General features: G+C 48.6%; 1 protein-coding gene across 6 annotated transcripts in view; it reads right to left on the reverse strand.

Moving 5' to 3' along the window:
• Nucleotides 1-10,909: 10,909 nt before the first annotated feature.
• Nucleotides 10,910-21,265, reverse strand: part of LOC149350013 (ADP-ribosylhydrolase ARH3-like) — a 101,333-nt gene continuing 90,977 nt past the window's right edge. For 3 of the 6 annotated variants that reach the window (XM_089579022.1, XM_089579017.1, XM_089579019.1), the window contains 6 exons: nt 16,005-16,212; nt 14,897-15,008; nt 13,633-13,849; nt 12,853-13,037; nt 12,406-12,577; nt 10,910-11,400 (listed from right to left, as the gene is read on the reverse strand). In XM_089579022.1, coding sequence (XP_089435148.1) covers nt 11,200-11,400; nt 12,406-12,577; nt 12,853-13,037; nt 13,633-13,849; nt 14,897-15,008; nt 16,005-16,203 — 1,086 coding nt within the window. In that variant the 5' untranslated portion in view covers nt 16,204-16,212 and the 3' untranslated portion in view covers nt 10,910-11,199. Of the gene's footprint in view, nt 11,401-12,405; nt 12,578-12,852; nt 13,038-13,632; nt 13,850-14,896; nt 15,009-16,004; nt 16,213-17,589; nt 17,730-18,097; nt 18,365-21,265 lie in introns of those variants that run through there. The other 3 variants (XM_089579020.1, XM_089579021.1, XM_089579023.1) reach the window with 3 other exon arrangements.

Consider the following 21,265-nt stretch of genomic DNA (forward strand, 5'->3'; position numbering starts at 1 on the left):
TTGCCTCTTGATTCCGCTGCTCGCACATGCAGGCGATGCACATTGCCTTCTGAAGGCTTGTGCTCGTGTGCCCAGTTATTGTTGCTGCGTCTAGGCTGACCTACGTAGGTTCCCCTTCACGATAACGCTATCTCATACACCCCTACCGTTGCGCATGCTACATACGACCAGTTACGCTCCTTCTCGCAACTAGTTTTCTCTTTTTTTATTCTTTGTCAACGCAAGAAATGCGAGCTCACACAATGGTCAGCCTGCGCATGGTGAAGATAAACGTAGGGATATCGTTCGTGTTTGCAGTGCTCTTCAGGTCGTGGGACGTTAGGTGATCGCACACGGCACCGCCTCAGAATTGCGTTCGCTGAGGGTAACTCAACCCTTTCTACAGGCAAAACCATGGTACTCTCTTTCGCTGCAACGTTCAAGATTACAGTCCAAAGGAAGCGGTCCAGTTCTGAAGTTCTTCGCCGCCTGATTATATCGTATAATCAAGGACATGGTAACCTTAAACTCGAGAGAGATAACCGAAAGCTACTGGTCGCGCCATGTAGCTAGGATAAAATCAACCGGAAACGCGGTAAAAACTGGCACCACAGTACAAATGAGCGCTCCTGGATCAGCATAATCGGCGCTAGGCTAACCGAGGCGCATGCCTTTATTTTGCTTTGTTGTATAATAACTGCAGTCTACCCCTAGCCTTGTTCATATGAATGCGACAGAAGTCGACTCCAGTCAACTTTTTGAGGAAAAGAACCAGGTTTTGAGATGGAAAGGCGTGACTTGTCCTCTATTCTCTTCCTCGACGTTTTTGCACTTTCCCTCAAAACGTATACTGGAGTCGACTTTTGTCGCATTGATGCAAACTCGGCTCGTGAGGGCTTTCTACTGTTGCAAAAAATTTTATTACGTTTTGCTTCGGTTTCCTAATTTCGCACGTGCGCCTTCACAAGCGTTACCACCGCAGGGTTATTCCATTCGAAAGGAGACGCAAGCAGCACCCTCGTGCTTGTGTCTATCCCATTTTTCGTTTCATGTTCTCTTGCTTGCAAGACGCCACCGGTACGTTCTGGTGGTCACTTCCTTCATCAAGCCTTTTGTACCCTCGGGAGAGGATTTTCCATGCAACAGTACTTGGGAAAAGCTTGGTACGCACAAAAAAAGTAAAAAGGAAAAAGGATGATTTCCTCATATTTGAGTCGGATACGAGAAATGCAGCAGCAGGAATAGTGTTTAGAACCTAGCTCGTTCATGGCTGTGAAATACTTCAGTAAGAGTTTTTTTAGAAAACCTGGCGAATGCGCAGTTCTCGTACACCAACCTGAATGCCGAACTTTAGCGATAACTGCGTTCAAGAACAGTGAAAGATTTCTGCGTTTGGATTGCTTCAAAGTAAGCGGTGGATGTCGAGTCGGATGTTACAGTTGCACCGATGCAACTGACGTTATGAGTGTGCACAGACGGCCTGTTAGCCCTCGTATGCACCTATCTCCAGGAAGGCCAAGTGTTTGCACACAAAATCACAAAAAGCACCATGAATTAAGCTAAAATTTCACACACAGGAAGTTAATCAGCTTTCGAAGGTCTGAATGTACCTTTTCATACGTATCACTTGTACTTAGCGTTACGCAAGTACATGACGAGTCCTCCTGCTCAATTGGGATGGCTAGCCCCCACCACCGTGAAAGATGAGAACTAAACATCAGACCGGTTGCGAAAATGGCTGAACAACGAAGAGAAAGCACGATTCTGCTACAGAGGAGGCTACTGCGATTGCAAATAGAGAAATAGCGAACGTGGAGAAATTCAGCCACCTAAGGCACACCCCAGAGTTCTTCGTGATCGCGCTTCTTTTGACAAACACGCCATGGCTCCTGCTGAAGTTAGCGGGACCCGTTGGTCCACCGATGTGGCGGGTGACTCAGCAACAAAGAAAACAGGCCCACGAAGTCATATCCCAGTGAGCGGTCGCATCTGCCCTCGTTAGCCATCGATTTAACATAATAAAAAAAAACTTATTAGATAAAGTATATCAGTCTAGGGCTGATTCTCTTATGACTTTGTAGATTAGAAAAACTTTTTGCAGGGCGAGTTGGCGCATGGCTGTTGTTAAGAACTAGTTGCGCAGATATAAATGATGAACACAGGAAAGACGGTGTAGACGGAAAGAGCGCAATTATAGTTTATGGGGTTTTAACGTCCCAAAGCGACTCAGGCTATGAGGGACGCCGTAGTGAAGGGCTCCGGAAATTTCGACCACCTGGGGTTCTTTAACGTGCACTGACATCGCACAGTACACGGGCCTCTGCAACTTCGCCTCCATCGAAATTCGACCGCCGCGGCCGGGATAGAACCAGGGTCAGCAGCCTTTCTTTCGGGTCAACAGCCGAGCGCCATAACCACTGAACCACCCCGGCGGCCGAAAAAGCGGTATTGAGTATGTGATTCACACTATAACGACTGAGGGAAGTTAGAACAAAGAGGCGCATTTCAAATGTCAGGGCCGTTGTGCACGTATTGAGCATTATTTTTGAGTAGCAAGGAAAAAAACGCAGTTCTTCAATCTTTAAAACAACCAAGCGCTTCACTCCCGAAAGTTCGTGACGCTCATGAGCCCTATGTGCATTCAACAAACGGTACGTTAGTATAATCAATGCAGTTTTACTTTCCAAAGCTACGCTCGTGCTATGACGCACGCCATGCTGGACTCAGCTACCTTGGAATATTAAACGCACGCCAAAATCTTGGTGATGCGAGTTTCGGCACTGAGCCTTCATTGGAATGGGGTCAATCAATTGTTAAGGCGAAGTCGGTTAGTCGTAATGACGCCCATTCAAATCAAACTGCGCTACTTTCACACCAGAAACGCGGTGGGAGATGGGGCGCGTTTATTGTCAACATGTTCTTCTCTGTGCAAAGGTTGCGGGATTTAAGTAGGAATAAGGTCCCGGCCGCATTTCTTTAGAGAAGGAATGCAAGAAGACGCCCATGTGCTGTGCGATGTTGGCGTTAGAGAAACTCAGGCTGTCGAAGTTAATTCATAGCAGTCCACTACGGCTCCCCTCACAAACCACTTGCAGGCTCTGATGTACTTCTACAATGACAAAGTAGCGACATTTCCTCTTTCTTGCTGCTTTCTTCCTCGAATCTCCTGGCCCATTACTGCTCGCGAGGGACCCCAACAAGGGTGAAAACTTGCCAGTGCATTTTAAAACAACGAACATGAAGCTTTATCATTAATTTTCTTTGTTCCAAGCAGTATTTAACAATTCATGCCATCATTCGCGTATTCGGCTACGACGTGGTCGTGCTTTGCGCATGCGCAGAAGTACTGACCCGTTTCTGAAGCAAACTAAAAATCGCCCCTAGCCGTGCGATGCACCACGTGGGCACAGTACCTAATAGCAGATGCAGAAGAGAGGAAAAATGAAAAGAAAGAGTGAAAGCTAACAGATGAACCAATGGCGCTATTGCGCTTATAGTATCTACCCTCCCTGGATCCTTCGTGCGCGTGCCGTGAATTTTGTTTTCAAGCTGAAATACCTCATAGGCATGAAGCGAACTTGGAAGTTTCGGGACATTAAACTCCGCATACTACATATACTACTACTACTCGAAAGGGGGCCTCAGCGGACGAGATCAAACCCGGTAATTGCTGCTGGCGAACGAAATGCTAAGGCACTAGGCAACCGCGATGATGGGCATCTACGAAAAGTGTCCAGTACATATATAACGGAAAACACGGTCATGGCGTCATGCCTTCCAGAAGGAAAGCTAAGCTAAACGAGCGTTGCACTGGCTGCAAATCGAAATACCAGAAGGTTTTCAAGCTGCTAAAGGAAACCCGAACTTCGTAGTATTAAAGAAAAAAAAAGGACTCAAACCGTTGCCTGTGCTGGCCGCATTCGGTTCTGAAAATTCCCCTTCATGGAACGTGACTCGAGCGCCTACGAAGTAATGCGAAAGAAGGAAACGGAAAAAGCGGGGCAATACCGCAAGGCTGCCTTCCTTCTCCCTCTCTCTTATCGAGCTCTCCCGCTTTCTCTCGCGCAGGCTGCCGTCAGCGAAATTGCATTAAAGGAATTTTTCTCCCCAATTTTTGCTGACGGCTTCTGAGTTGGCTACTTTTAGCGTATATAGTTGTTCGATTGCAACTGCCCACTTTCCAATTGGCTCTTTTCACAGCGCAGCCGACGCTACCAGTAGGACTTGAGCCAGGAGCGGGCCTGACATGTGTCATCTGAGTTGCCTGCTCTCGTCTCACCTTGAGTTCGCTTCTTGGAACAAATTTCCACTTTTCGCTGCTAATCCGGCTGAGGCGAACTCGGTGTTCCGAACACAACACACACAACTCATCAAAACCTTCCTATTGGCTCAAAATCAAACTTTTTCTGGCGACGGTGAACAAAGGCACCTAATCCTCTTCGCCGGTGATGCTGAATGCGGCGCTTCATTTCTGGCTCTTGGTCTCCCTGTTATTGTACGTGCTTGCACGTATTCTTTTTGCATTGTAAATATGTAAAATAAACATTAAAGTTTGCCGATTCTCCTGAAATAACGTTCAGCAAGGCAGAAATTTGGGCGAGTTGGTACGTATTCATGATATTTCCCGTTCTTGTTGCGCTGTGAACAATATCGTGGATTCTCCTGAAGACTTCCCTTCGTAGTCTGCCTACTTCATCGCCATGCGGTAAAGGCCGCGGTCCCGATCCCTAAGCACATCAGCATGCACACCAAGCCGCTCGCGGCAGCCAAAAAGAAGCCTTCGTCAGTGTCTCCGTACAGCACCTGCAGGGGCACACCAGGCAGGCGCGCCGACACAGTAGTGGTTTCAAAGCACGTACTATGTATATTTACGTAGCTTCGAGGCGGACAACAGCGAACGCTACAAGCTCCGTTTTTCTCCAGTGCGCAGCACTGGCCCACGTCTAGCACGTCTCCGCAATTACGCCGGGTTGGGGAATTCGGACGCCGCGGCTGCCGGGGCCCGTCTCGCGCCTGGCGGGCATACGTTCCGTGCGGCGGAATGGGACCGGGGCGACGGCCTTGTCGGTGCAGCTGCGTGTTTTTGCCAACATACTTGGTCGGCGTCGGCAGCCGCCCAAGTACTCGATGCGCGGAGCCGCGCTGAAACTCGGGACCCTGACAGCAGTGACTGCGCACGGCTTTGCCCCGAGCTGTAGTCAGTTGAGGTAGGAGTTACACATACCTGGCCCGGAAATGTAATAGGATTTCAGGTACAGCCAACACCCCTAGTACTGTATACACTGCCGGCTGCATGCCTCAGGACTCCGGTTCTCCGAAAACACGGCATTTGGGCAGTTGTTTGCTTTAAGCTACACAGTTCAAGGTATGTGCCGTACTGAGCTGGGCACAATAGTTTACAAAATAATCTTCGATAGCGACATCCTGAAAAATTGGATTTCCGATAGCGATACTCCGATACTTTAATTTTTTGAAAGCGATACCTAACACAGATAAACAAGATGTATCAAAAGATTATCGAGGGTACATGTACATATCTTCGATACTACTTATGCCTGGTGTAGTATTCAACGAACGTGCGTCTTGAGGCGATGGTTCCCGTTTTATCGACGTAGCACCATCTGAGACAAGGTGAGCTTGCAGAACAGTGTTGAAGTTTTAATACAAAAAAAAACAATAGTAAGTTATTTTTGAAATGCGCAACATTGAACTTGAGCGTTTAAAAGACCAGAATATAACAAATTCACCGAAGTAGGAGTGACTTAGTATGATATTCTGAAACTAGCTTGCTTCTAAGTACTAGCTGCGGGGCGAGTTGATTCATGGCTTGTATTGCACTCGCACCGCCAACTTCGTCACCTGTGTGTGCCTCTTATGCGTGTGCATTTTGTTAATAGTTTCCTTACCTTAAAGAAACGATATGCTTCTCATCACTAGCATTCAAAAGTAAGATAAAGGATCGATCCTTCATTTGCGGCATTGTACGCCCTGTTAAGCACAAAACTGGCCCTGTTCCACATCTTACACTATTCTTTTACCTTTTCATGCTTGCCATTGGTCCGCTTTAGGTCGCAAGTCGCCGGGGGTAAACCCATGACATTAGAAGTCACTCCTGTTTGTAAAATCTTCGCTTATGGCACGAGCAACGCAATGAACATGTTTTACAAATTCTTTGTCGCCTACGAACACCCTTTGTTAAAACTAGAGTCCACGGGGCTCTCGTACGTAGCAACCGCGGAAGTCCTAACCTTCGGAAGGGCGACGACGTGAAGTCCCTTCACCCTCGAGAGATTTGCAATGCTGACGATTCATAACGAGCGACACAGAATGACCCAGAAGTGAAGCCTTTGGTTTCTGTATGCTGCATGTGCCCAGTCTGTAACAAATGAAGTCGCGACAACGCAACTCTCCGCATCATGGAAGACGATAGCTAAGAAAGTTTTAAGTTCGACTAAAAGCGACATAAATCTTCCGAAATCACAGTTCTGTGCGTTGCATGCGCTATAACGTCTACGTTCTCTTCTGAAAAGTGCAGGCTCCCACAATGTGCTCTCTAAAAGACATTAGACAATGAAAAAACGTTGAAAAACGTCGGGCTCGAAATACGGGCCTGCACGGCGCCGAGAATCGCGACCGAAAACGAGCTGAATGTGCCACACCAACCGTGCCGCCTACTTTGTCAACCTCGGAGTTAATCGAAGGCGCCCATTATTCCCGAGCCCGGTGGTCCCAACCCGAACCGACGCGATTTCGAAGCGCGCCGCTGAATACCAATCTCGGTCCGCTGGGCGTAATAATGCACACCCCGTATGAAAGTCACGGAGTCTACCTACCTTTCGTTTTCATTTGGTGCCGGCGATGCTCTACGTTCCGCGCGCATTGCAAAACATGAACTTTGGGCACGTTATAGTTCATTTATTTTTATTTTTTTAAGTTTCGATTTGCAAGCGCATCTAGAAAAGCGCTATCTATTCTTCGATCTATGAGACGGGGAAGTTTTGCTTATATGTAAGGTGTACACAGTCAGTTGGCTCCAAGGCTCCTTAGCGCTGAGCTCTGTTCGTGGTACGCCCTTGATTCTTCGTTCTTCCTCTTGCTTTCTGGGCATCAGCCATAACTTTTATTACAGCCTTCTTAGAAACTACGGGGGTTGTCTTGTGAGGGCTGCACTAAGCTCTTTCACTTATGTTTGAGGTAGGACGGAGAGCTGCATAAATATAGGTTCTGAATGATATTTTTTGCGGACTCAAGAGCTAGATTAAGATGGCTGTAGAGAATAAGCGATAATAATAGAACGCTTTATCGAAGGTGGCAAGTGCATGCGCTGAGCTGGATCGCCATGATGTTCCTTCCTAGCCTCGTTTTTTCCGGTCCCCCCCCCCCCCCCCCCCCCCCCTCATCAGCCGCTCTTTGCGCCGCCTGTGGGTTGATGAGCGCTGGACGCGATCTCGAACGGGGACCAGCTTCTCCCCATGCATTCTTGATCGATCAAAGGAAGGAAGGAGAGTTTTTGAGAGACAGTGCTCAGTGGTAGCTAACTGCTGATCATTCGCTGTGAATTTACGCGCGAAAAACTTCCTTGATTTTAAACTTGTCTGGGTTGAACGAAATTCAACCTGTCGACTGTTTTATTTTAATTCAACTCTTTGCTACGAAACAAAGATTTATCCTGCTACTTCAGTCTTTTAACTTATACTTACCCCATATGGTTATCTCAAGCACTGAATGGTGTACGCGAGGAACGCCTGCGCGCCCAGGGCCTTCGAGGGGCATGCTTTTCCATCCCCCTATCGAGCCGACTGAAAGAACTTCAAGTCGTGAAGGAAAGAGGTTGGTGAGGCTGAGGGGGGAACCTGAAAGAACTTCAAGCCATGAAGAAAAGAGTCATGGAGTGCCCCGCGGTCCTGCGAGTGTTGTAAACCGCACCTCGCTTCCGACGCACGCCCGAGCGTGGGCGCCGATATCTGACACGTACAGATAGGTATCTGCACCGCGCTCGCGCTTACTCGTGCGTCGCACATCGCTCATGCCCAGACTGCCTACGGCGTACGCCCATGCGCGTACGCCTGGGAAGTGTCCATCGAGTCGGGGCTTTACACGCCTTTTGCACTTCCCGTAACTGAGACGGCTCTTAGGTCTGACCACAGCCGGCGTCGTTTGCGACCAGTCGGTTCCCGCCCACGTCTCGTGGCGTTTTAGCATGACAAGTTGCCGGAAGTGCAGTACTTTAACAAATGATACCTGGCATGCTCAACTGAGTCAGGATATGCAGGTCCTTTGCCTCCGTTTTTCAAGCGCGTCATGATTCTCTGGGATAAGCGCTCATAAATCACGCGTATACTCCCTCTAGTCCCGTGTTTTGCCTTGCGTTCGTGCCTTTCGCGCAACCTTTCCATGGCTGAACCAGAAAGCCCGACATCATGTTCTGCTAAGGTCACTCGAACAAGAATTTTTTCACAGACTAAGTTTTCGTACGGTCTCAGTGCCCTATACCTACCAGGATCTGGAACGCAGAGTCCATAGCGTTCTGCAGCCGAAAGTGAAGACTAAATCAGGTTCGACTACATCCGTAGAGATCAAATTTCACCAGGCATGGGTTCCTACCTACCAACACATGTCTGCCAGCTAAAGGTAGTCGAATTTGGAGCCCTGGACTGACGCGTCCATCATGAACTGTTTATTTTTTTGCGCGAATTCGTCCTTTGGCAGAAATTAAAAGAAAAATGTAAGGTGCATTTAGTTTACGCATTCAAGCAGGGCTCGATAGACCCCCATGTGTGCACGTTGGGTGGTAGCCCCGACTGTTCGGATGATGGCTGCGTGCTCACCGGCGCCCCTGGCAAGTCCCCAGAAAATCATTTAGCATCGCCTGCGTGGTGGGAGCGGTGCCAATCATGGACTAGAATGGAATTATGAAGGAGTCTCACATCTTCTTCATTACATTTATGCTGCAAGTGAATGCTCGTAAAGTGTTCCGAAGCCTTGCGAGGCGACTACCCACACAGCTTCCCGGCGAAGTAAACATATATTTGGTCCTTTATAAGTGAACGCCAGGCAGCTATTTACCTCACAAAACGCCCTCACTAATCTCGTCTAAACATATTAGACAGCTACTATGGTGCAATAGGCTCGGGACGGTCTGCAGCCACCTCGGGTGGTTCGAGACTTTGTCATACCGAAAGGTATGACAGACTTTTTCATATTTAAAGGTGGGAAGTCTTCGAAGTGAATAAGCACAGAAATTTCGCTTTTTTGTTGTTGCTATCGCGTAGCGCGTATTTAACTTCAACAGTATTGGCTTTGCGGTTAAAGCATCTGCCTCGCAAGCTGGAGGTGCTGCATTCGATCATCAGTGCCGCCGGGTACCCATCAGTTTTCTAATGGGCATAGGCATTCCCCTGGCCTAGTGCTCGGCTTTTCCTGGTGTGAAATACTTGGGAAAAGCATTGGGGGCACCAATGGCTACTCACTGGGGCACCAAAGCTGATTATATTCCCGCAAATGGTAGGATTATTTCTGATACCTAAACAAGATCTCTCATCTAGTAAACTGTCATCGAAAATTGTCTAGCTACCCAGACTGCAACATATATTAAAATAAAGTCCAGCAGTCTGAATGTCCTCGTGTCCTTCCCATTCCTTTTCGATCTTCGAGTGACCGATATCCGCCTTGTGCAGAAAAGCCCATTCTGGCCCTTTTTTCGATAGTACAAGGTGGGGTCAAAGAACCGTTTCCCAAGCACTGGGCCAGGGGAAAACTTGTACCCGTTAGAAACAGGTGGGTACCTGGTGACACTGGGGATCGAACCCCGCGCCTCTTGCCAGCTAAAAAGTTGCAGTCAGTAAAACCGTACCTATCGATTCGAGTCTTTGCCTCTGTCGGACTCATTGGCGGCGAGAGACATACACTTATGCCGAAATTTTGAACCTGTTTTTTCAGTACGCGCCTTCCGATAACTAGCGGGCACACCGTATGGTGCAGTGATGAATATTAAGCAATAAGAGTACTTTCCCCAGTCTCTCTTTGCAAAGGTCGCCAAAGGCATGGCTCGTGGTAGGATTGGGGCTGCCACTTCCCCGAGTCTAGCGTTCTCTTTTCCTGTAAGTTTCCCGTCAACTGGCCACACCAGCAGCCTATGCGTTTCGTCTATTACGCAGGCGAGCGAAAAGCCTGCAATAAGCTGAAACATGGCCAGGAAGAAATTCGAGAGACCCTCGAGTGAGCACATGCAACACAACAGTGCAGAAAACCAGCAGTGTGACACTGACTACTTGTATATGGTTCATTAATGGGAATGCATGCACGCACGCACACACGCACGCATGCGCACACACACGCACGCACGCACACACGCACGCACACACGTTGGGGCTTTTGTAAATTGGCATATGGCGAGGGGGCCAGACTCTGAGGTATCAAATACTGAAGGGGATGGCCGTATGTTGCAATCAGCAAACTAGCAGCCAAAAGAGTTTCTGGTGCTCGGTTGTTTGAATGCTACATACAATTAACTAATCCTGTAGCTACTGCTACAGCAGAATACTAGTGTATGCACTGTGCTCGATCCAACAAAACCGCACAGTTGTGTGCGTGTTCTTTGCTCCAAGGAACAAATATTTCCCAAAAGTTGCACCACCTAACCTTGGTTCGTCGCCCCACACCAGCTGTTTCGCAACGAGGCTATTGTAGTTGAGTTGTTTAAGGGCATTCGTACCAAATCCCCTAACTAAAGCCATAAGAATAACAAGATGGTTTTCTTGAAGGACACTCTGGTTCTTGTCACAACAGATAGCGACGGAATCGGCCCTCTGTGAACAGCTGTACCAGCAACAGTCAGTATGTTTCGTCGCTGTGGTAACAAAGGCTTTGCAGGCGTTCGTGGGAACACCACGTCACAGCCCAGAAGCAAGAGGTCAAATCAGCCAACCGGTAATTTGCTATGTCTTTACTCAATGCAAGGCACACAATACAAGCAACAAAGCTGCAGAGATTACAACGTTACGAGAACATACACAAGGAAACCTCGTTACTCCTCCGTTCATCATTTATACATCCAGATCAAGACGAGCATCGAGAAGCACGACAGCTGGGCGGCGCAGAGAGGGACAGGCGTGGAGGACCCCGTGCCGCCAGGCGGTGCTGGGCAGCTCAGCGCGCGTTCGATACATAAATAAGTGGCGGCTAGCGAGCGCCCCGGTGGCGGGCGCGTCGCGGCTAGGGTCACTTGGACACCGCTTCCTCCAGGTAGTCGGCTATCCGCGTCATTTCGTCGACGGACTGGCACTGGCGCTGGAGCACGCTCGGGATAGCGCCGATGCCGTGGAAGGCACCCGATATGCTGCAGGCCATGGTCGCGATGGTGTCGGTGTCGCCGCCGCACGCCACCGCGAAGTACAGGCAGCGCACGAACGGGCTCTCGTGCTGCGGAGATGAGAGCGTACGCAAATAAATGTCAAAGTGCTTGAACAACGCGCATTGTGGGGAGTTCGTTTGAACTCGTGTTCTAGCAAATTATTATCATCATCATCATCATCATCAGACCAACTATGCCCACGTCAGTACAAAGGCCTCTCGCACTGACTCCCAACTCACCCTAACCTGCGCCAGCTGCGATCACCCTGTCCCTGGAAAGCGGCAAGCATTCGCTCACCTGAACCTCGCCGCCCACTGCTACGATTGCCTTCCCTTGGAACCCACTCTGCAACTCTGGCATCGATTATTTGTTCCCCGCAGGACATTTCCTGCGCATGTCTATTCCCTCTTCCTGATTTCAGCTAGGATATCTTTAACGCGTGCGAGCTAGCCAGTGTTGACTCATACTGACATTTGAGCTAGTTGGTACTGCCTCTTGGGAAAAAGTAAACAGCCCAAAAAATGAAGGACGTAGGCAGCGCTTGTGGTGTCTGTCCTGTCTACGTGCTTCGTTTTTTGCGCTGTTTTTTTTTTTTTTCAAAAGTGTTGACTCACATGCGTTTAGGCCTACAACGCCTCAACTTTCGTTCAATACAGGCATCATGAAAAGAGGACACGCATAACACTAGTTTTGAAAGTGACCATGTTCTGACAGAGGCAGCATTGGCGGACGACGGACAAGCACAAGAAGAGGACACGACTGCGCTCGGCGCTGCCTTTCCTGGAATGATTACCAACCACCAAACAGCAACCATACCTTGCTAACCATGTTCGACATATATTCGGCACGTTCAGGTGTATTTTTCGCTGCTACAAGTACAAAATACCATGAACAAAGTGAATATAAGACTACTTCTTCTGGCTGCAAGGACTCGAATAGGTATAGAAAACCTAGCGCTGTAAGCAAAGCCTCTCGACTTATTTAAAGCCTCTCGAATTATTCATCCGAACTGCAGCTGCAGCGCAGATGAATACCGTCTACAGAAAACGTCGCATGCGTGTAGCGAGTCTTACCTCGAAGTCTTTCAAGGGCCTCTGCGATCTCAAAAAGCTGTATATTGCTGTTGGAACGGATCCTTGTGCTGTGATGTTGTTTCCCAGCATTTTGGCCACTTCCGCCGGCGTAGGATCCAGGTCAGGATTGGACACCAACTTTTTAATCTGCATTAGCTTGAACACCAAAGGCCTGCACGAAAAGGTGAAAGAAAAATAAATAACACGAGTTACAAGCAAACACATTCAAACATCTCAAGGTTCACGATACTCCCACTCCCTGCTCAACACGACCTCAAGGGAGGTCAGACTGCTTAGCGATGGTTATTTTAGCTCAAAATATGCGACACCACGCCGTAACAGGGCAAGGAAGGTGCGCACGCATAAAGGCCTCGCTATGATACTGCTTGTGCAAAGAACACACGAGAAAGTTGAGGTTCGAGTTTCCGATAAAAACATTCTCCTCACTTGAATCCATCAACCGCTTCCTCCAGCTTGTCCATAAGAGCGATGAGATGGTCGATGAAGGCAACGGGGTCCAGAGGTATCTTAGGATCGCTTTTCAGGGCAAGGTGGATGGCCATGCACTGCATGATGGCCGCGCTGTAGCCTGTCGGGTTGCTGTGCGTGATCTTGGCCTGGTTTCTCGCCACCTGAGGAAAATTAGGGAGTCGAATGCGTAGATCGTGAGCTTCCACGATATGCATTGTGAACTTATCTGGCAGAGGTCACAGACGCTATCACTCCTCGGCATGGCAGCTGAACCGTATAGAGTTGCTGCGAGCAGTAACTGCGAGAGTGTTTCCTTAATTTGAGACGAAACGACTCGTTTTGTTTGAAAAATTCTGGCAGTAAGGCCTCTCACCATTACTTCGCCTGCCTTATTCATGTGGTTTCAAACATCAGGTCCTGCTTTTCTTACTCAGTAGCAGCTCTTAGTCGAGGCTGAAACATGCACTGCTGCGGCACCTTCAACAAAGTGCTTTGTTTACAAAACTGACTTTCCGCCGCAGTTCAGCCATTAGATTTGAATCACGGCCCCCATTTAACTGCTATTTTTACTTTCAGCGATACATTGCTTACAGTAGACTGCGCGCCCGACGATCGCGATCTTCTTGCCTCTCGGGAAACCTTTCGACCCACTACAAGTTTACTCACGCGCCACCCCCTCAAACCTGGGGCGCACGTCGGAGGCCTCTCAATCGAGGCGCGGGGATGGCGCCAGGAGCGCAGCTGGGCGGTGCTCACCTCCACCATTTTCTCGACGTCGTCCATGTAGAAGAGGGCAACGGGAGCGACCCGCATCGAGGCGCCGTTGCCGTACGAGCCCCGTCCGCCGAACTGCTCCTGGGCCGGCCGGTAGGGGTCCTCGTAATTGTTGTTCTTCAGCTTGCGAAACACGTCCCGCACCGCGTTTCCGTACTCGAAGACGATCGCCTCGTTCTCAAAGTACTCGGTCGTGAATCTGAAAACGGACAGAGGCTCTTCCGTGAATCCGGTCCGAACTGCGAGACAGGGCCCTGAATAATAAAGGTTTCCGGGTGGGAAAGCCTTATTTAAACTAGCTGTACTAAACTGCACATGCACTCAAAATAGTTCGCTGGTTTCCGGAGTAAATGCAACTCGAACGATGAACTAATTTCGTGCGAGAACTTTAAAAGCAACGATCAGGAGAAACTCATCTTTTCTTTTTTGAAATCGCGTTTGGAACTTAGCGCAAAAGCTTTTTTAGAACTATCAGCTTCACGAGAGATGCAAGAAGAGTTCAACTTAAATGGCATAAATTTAGCCGTTACAAAACCGCAGTTAAGAGAGTGCGTGTGCTTGAAAGAAAATACATACACTAAATATAACGTTACAACACCCAAAATGGTGCTAATAAAAGCCGTGCGATTTATATTCAACTGCTATCGTCGTACATATTCACCCACAGAACTTTTACAATCCACAAGCCTTCACACGCTGTCCAGCCGTGCTAAATTACGCCGTCTCACATTTTTGTACTTGTTACTCAATCATTTATGATGTCCTCCATACACTTTATCCATATTAACTATTCAAGAACTACGTCACACAAGCATGCACTCACTCTTGAAGAATTTTTTTGTGCTAATGACACTTTCCTATGTTCATTTTTTTCCGCAAGCAGTTCGAGGTAGGAATCAGTTGGACCCATCAGTTAAAGGTCAGCCAACCATGGACAAATTTATCTAGCTAGCTGAGAGCTCTGTTCTTACATTTACTTCGGCATGAATCCTTTTTTTCTTTACTGCAGCGCTTTCTTCCAATGTACTTATGACATGTAAGTGCCATTCTTGCTTTATGACTTAATTCCATACTTGTCCATGCCACATGTGTTGCATGTGTATCATCCTATTGTTGAAGCTTCAAACTTCAGCCAATGAAACTGTACATGTGCACAGCACATGTTCTTGTCCACTCCCGTAAAAATCCCTACAAGGTATTGACAGTATTCCAAAATAAATATGCTTATAAAGTCGTAAAGGCGTACCTTTTCGCCACATCCAAGGCATCGAACTTGCGTTTGGCCAGCAGTGAATTTGCCAGGCACATGCTCATGGCAGTATCGTCTGTGTAATGGTATTCACCATGGCCCGGATGAACTGCACAAAGAAAAATACGAAGTCGCACCTTACTGCCGAGAAGTGATTGCCGAGGGAGTTCGCTATAAATATGCGCGCAATCAAGTGAAGGTAACGGGGTCCTGTGCACTGAAGGAAGGGCCTGTACAAAACAAGGATCGTACAGCGGAGGGCTGCGATTACATTCATTCATACAATAGTTTTGAATTGGCGTCACAGAAACTGCACGAAGCCAAGCAGATATGATTCACCACAAGTCGGAAATTTAAATCCCGTTAACATGGTGTGTAGGTTAAGCCAGGCTGAACAGAAGTAATTTAATTTCCAGCAATTCTGGACATCAGCCAACTAACGCCACCCACTGCCGCATAGTGGTGGCCCAGAGCAGCTTCACCGGAGCCCGTCTTTGACCCTGAGATACATAAGAACTTTTGGAGTTACTTACCACCAGAAATTTACAGCTTAGTGCCATACTGTCACTTGCTCTGCGGCATATGGACGCCATGACGGATTCGCATCGGAAAGATAAGTGTTTATATACCGATGCATTGCGGCGAAACACAGTGACTTTGTATTTAAATTTTAGTTTCTCAGTCGGATCATGCAAAAAAGAAACCACCATGCACTGTCATAACTATGTTTTTGTGGGAAATTTGATTCCTTGGAGTCAGCTGCGGCCCCTAGGGAAAGACTTCAACGAGTGACTCATCTAGAATTACTGCGCATGCAATGAGAAGCGAAGTTGTAGCCTCTGAATTGAGATATTTACAGTTTATTTTTTAGCGACTTATACATCGTTCTCTACTGCTTTGCCATTCCTTTAGTTTAGATGAGTGCTTCACTAAAATATAATGAAAGAGAGGGAGGAACAAATTAGATGGCCTGATGATCACGCCAGGAATGGTTCTTTTCCTCTGAGTCTTGCTTTGCATTGCTGCCTGCTCCATATCCCTACCACGGGGCACAATTAGGTGCTCATTTACGAACGCTATGGAACAACACAGCTTGAGCACGTACCACTGGATGGGCGGAAGTTGCGACCGGCGCTGGGACCGGGAACCACAGTGTGTTTCAACAAATTCTGGAAGAAGGTCTGCTGGTTCGGAAAGCAGTCGCCCGTGAAGTCCGTCTCGAAGGGGGCGCCCAGGCAGTCGCCCAGCAGTGCGCCCACCAGGCATCCCTCGAACTTCTCCACCAGCGTCGTGTCAGTGGACATCCTTGTGTACTGCAACAGTGAGGACAGAGGCAAGGGCCATTAGTGTCCAACCTTGGCTGTGTTTTTTACCTTTTGGGGCCTACATAAATGAGCGATGTGAATTAAAAACTCAGCCAATGGCAGTGGGCACCACAAATAGTCATAAAAACGCAGAGGATATACAACGCTGAAGACAATGCAATCTGACCGACTTATTATGGCAGAAGAGTTACCATTATCTCTAACCCCGATATCACAGCTCATAGCTGCTAGGAATATAACATAAAGAGCATGAGAGCATTCTAGACATCACTGAAACATTCTAAGAATACGTAGAGCTTGACACCGAAAGCGTCACTTGTCACGTCACCCTATTTATGCCCGAAATGTGATTCACTGAGAGTTCAGCCCCAAGCAGCGAAGCAAAAGTCTGCCCGTAAAAAGAAGGAAAATCCACAGCAACGCTTCTATTGCGCGTACTTATGCGTTTGCCTTGAGTTACTGTTGCTTCAACATAGGCGATAAGGCAATGCCGAGTTTAATACGCCTCATAAGTATTATTATCATGCACGCTCTAAGGCCGAAGCAACCGCTGTCAGGCAAGCGCGGGATTATTTACCCCACCTCAGTATTTCTTTAATTCACCGTAATAACAGAGCACAGGCATCTTTGCATTCGGCTTTCATGTAAATTAGGCCGCCATGGCCGGGTTCGAAGCCAGAGCCCACGAGAACGTCATAGCCCTCATAGCCATCGCGACGGGGTTGTGTGCGCCATAGCTGTATTGTGTGCATAAAAAAGTTAACAGTAGTTCCACTAAAACATAATAGCGCGCTTCACTGTAATGTAATAGAAGTAAACATGGCCATAAACACACAACTAGCAAGCGGAAGGTAAGCGCTTACAGCACAGAATAATAGCAGCGACCGGGGCGAGAAACGTGATGTCTAAACAAGTACCTCCACGCGAATAAAAAGCGACGTCGTTAAATGTGTTCCACACTAGATGCAATAACATTTCGTAAAGAGCTGTACATACATCACCGCAATATCACGCCCTCCCTACCCCTCCCGCAAAAGAAAGAAAGAGTTAAAATATACGCATGGCAGCGTAGCCCGTTCATTTAGGGCGTGCGTTAGAAAAACAACCAGAAAAAAAATATTTCCCACTGCACACCGACATAGCCTCATCGTATGTATCACAGCCGCAAAAACGCTGAGCGCGCCGTCCATATTGCGAGGAAACTGCCACTTATGAAACGCCACCACGACCGCAACCGCCGCAAAGTTTACGCCCACCGAGGAAACAGGCGCCGCTTGGAGGACAGTAAAAAAACTCCAGTGCCGTTTACACGTCGTACATCCGCACTCCCGACGCGTGTGAACCTCGCACAAAGGAAGCACTCGCCTCTTACAACTGCAATAACACGAGCCACTGCACCCAGGGCACTCTTGAGAAGGCGGAGATAGGGCGTCGAGGAGAACGACGACTATTCCTGGTGCAGGTTTCCGGACAAGAGCGGCGCCGCCGCCCGGTGCGAACTCAGTAAGAGCTTCCCCTGCTATCGCGGCGACGTTATCGGCGCACTCCTCCTCACTGTGGCCGGAGTTGCAACAGGAGAGCCACGCCGACGACCTGTGCCACCTCTGGCTGCCCCTCGTACGTGAGCGCCCATGAGTCACTCCAGACGAAGCGGAATCTCGTTAGGGACGCGTTGAACGAGGCGCCGGTGTAACGCCACCAACTAGGCTTAACTGAAGCTTAACTGAAGGCTTAACTGAAGCACCCGGTAGAGGTGTTTGTGACAAATCTGTCTAGTACCAGGTGTCGCTTCCGAGAGAGTGTCCATATTTTGACCAGCTAAGTGCTGGATGTCGGAAAGAAAGCGAAATTGCGAGATGGGCTGAGAACTTACCATTATTTCCCTTTTAAGTCATTAGTGGGCCCGGTCTGTCGACTGACTCGTTTAGCTTGTCTGGCTTATTGCGGCTTTCAGAAAAAGTTTGTTTTGTAATTAAGCCTGAACTACTGCTATCGTTCGTAACTTGCCATGCAGCATCGCAGGCGTAGAGCAGGCACAGTAAAAAGGATCGTAAACAGCTGCGCATAAGGCACGAACAGCTTGGGCATCACGTGTCAGCCGCAGATCGCGTGACCTGCCCTACGGTTGACCCCGCAGCCCGGCAATCGGCGCAGGAAGCCTGCGACGCAGCCCCCTAGGCCCAAAGTACATTCAAATACAAAGACATTTCCCGTACGCCTGTAACTCCCTTATCGGGGCTCCAGATTCCGCAAGGTACGGGGCGGGAGGGACCGAGCGTATCGAAAACGCGCTCGAGTAGCGGCCGCCAACACGCGCCGCCGTGGCGCCACTGGCGTCACAGCGACGGCGCGCAATCAGTGCGAGCGCGCAGAAATTCTCCTCATTTCGCCTCGATGACTGTTCAAGGGTGTGTTTTCGTTCCACTGTCTTATCGCTTTATCGCACCCTTAGTACTTGCGCGAATATAGCCTGCTGCTTCTGACGCAACCTACACGTGACGAGACACCCACGCGAGGGTCCTGAACGCTGGCCTATACAGGCACTCGGAGCGGCGCTGACGGCGCCGAGTGAAGTCCTAGTTGTTCCTACAAACTCACGAAACCGTCGCAGATGAAAGAGAACGGGGTGCCGAATCAGATATCAGCGAAACCGCAATAATAAGGCCCCTAAAATAATAGCTCCCTGGGCGTCGCCTTATTGCTCGCTGACTGTTTCGTAGACCTGGTGCTAGTGCGGTGGAAGCGGCAGCGGAACCGGTTTGGAACAGTCCAGAGGGGAGGCGTTTCGACATCTCCTTCTCCCGATGGAAAGGTCTAAAGGAACACACAGGTTGCTGACGCATGAGATAAAGACGAACGATAGAAAAATCATGCACATAATGGCCAACTTTCGTCGTTGTCACGTTTCCTCCGCTCACAACTGGCACGCAGCGCAGCAGTGAAACGGCGGGCCCCTTTGATCAGCATTCTGATCACCTTCACTAGCTTGCACCCAACTTGAAATATGCGTGCGGCAGAATGACGCCATAATTAGCTTTACGAGGCTATTTCGCAGCAATGGTCATCCACGTGCCCCGACTACAGCATTTTCCAACTAATTTCCCCTTTTTTTTTTTCCGAGCCACAACCGACTGCAGAGGCCTTCCCCATGCACAAGCCTCCATCACCTCTGCTCATTGAATTTCGTGGATAAAGTTATTAGGCACCTTGAATTGCGAATACATCTGGGAATCGCCCTCATATCTGCGACCATCCCGTTCTTGTAATATCTAAAATGTGGCCCGAGATATAAGTTGAAGTGGCTTTCGCTAAACAATGTACGCGCACGTCAAACCATTGTTTTCGCTGTTTTAACGAGCGACTGCTTTAAGCGTGCAGCGCGGGCTCTGCACACAGCCCCCGTTTGCACGATGGGGAGCAACACGAACGGCCTAATCGCTCACCGTGCCTCGACTGCCATCCCACTTTGCGAAGACGTCTTGCTCCCTTTTTTCGGGCAGCAGAAAGTGATCACCCCGGTGCTGGTTCTCACGTTTCCTTATTTTGCAGCCCTACACACAACTTCTGCACCGGTTTTTTTTCTCTTCCTCATCAACCACTTCTGCTTCTGGCAGTATTCCTTTCCTTTGGCCGAAACGAAACGTGAGGGCAGCCTTTATGCCTATGAATATGATTTCTCCGCGCAGCAGCAAAGAAAGAAAAAACATCGAAAATTTCTTTTGTTTGCCTTTCACAACGGAAGTATACGAATAAAGGTGTGGTTACAATAAAGAGCACAGCTGGTGGAATGCGGCCTCAGAAGACGAGGAAGTTCGTTACCGCCAGCGTGCGCGCCATGAAGTCGACGGCGCTCGCACGCACGCCAGAAATGTCCAATTTAGTTCGCACAGAAATTAAATTTCTCGGCCGATCTAATTCACGGGGCTGGGAGCCCTCCAAGGCGCTCACTAATCTATAGGCGCTCTTCTTGCTGCTATGGTGCCGCCTCCCCACGTTATGCGCGTTTGCACAATTCCTCGATGGTGATATGTACACAATAGGTTCGCACATGATAAAACAAAATATACACCTTAAAGTATACTTCCGTTTATACGGGGTGTTCCACCTAAGATTTACACAATTTTCAGAAATAGGCTTTTTGAGTTAGAAGAGCGCTCTTTTGGGTATAGCATTGTCAGAATAAAGCTAAGATGTGCTAACTAGCACGCTGGTTAGCCAATATTAACTTTCTAACTATTACAGTTAGGCTCCTTAGTTACTGAGAGGCGTTTAGCCCACCATATGCAATATACATATCGTGTTTAGAATTTCGAAAACGCGGTTATCCTCTGCGCTCTCACCCAACAAATTTTTGCTATTTCGATGCGTTACGTGCACTGGAGAAGTTGCTTTGCCTGCCAGCTTCTAGGAAGCGCATTTATTTTTGCGCGATGTAGGCAAAAAGTTAGGAGACACTTTGGCGACTAAAGTGGTGCAAGGCGAAAGCCTGAGCACAGCATTCTGCCACGAATGTGGTTTTGAATGATGATTCAAGTGCTGCCAGCGAATGACGCGTCCATTGGCTGTCTGCTTGTGTCACTGATGTGTGGTTAAGATGTTAATCTTCGCCTGTAAGAGTGGAACGCGACAGCGTCTTGCAACGCTGCCAGGGAGTCCACAGAACGCCATCGCCCATTTGGCTCTACGCCTTGCTGGACGGTAAATTTATTTTTGAGGAAAGGAAATGTATTTCTCTCGCATATCTCGGTGGACACCTGAACCTCGCCGTAAGGAAAGGGGGGAAGATGGGAGTGAACGAAGACGCCGTATTATTTAGACGCGCCTTTGTTCATTCCAAACCATTTAGCTGTCATGGCGGAGTGGCTAGCGTGCTCGTGTCGCACTCCGGAGACCCTGGTTCGGTTCCCCAACTCGACCAATTTCGTAATCGTTTTTATTTATTTATGTCGTCTGACTGGAAGGGTTAATTAGGCTATTTGATATTTACATTATTGTAATTCTATCCATCGTGTTCTGTCATTCACCTGTCAAATGTTGGAAC

The sequence above is a fragment of the Amblyomma mixtum genome, chromosome 3, assembly GCF_055824585.1.
Source record: "Amblyomma mixtum isolate Tamu chromosome 3, ASM5582458v1, whole genome shotgun sequence".
NCBI lineage: Eukaryota > Metazoa > Arthropoda > Arachnida > Ixodida > Ixodidae > Amblyomma > Amblyomma mixtum.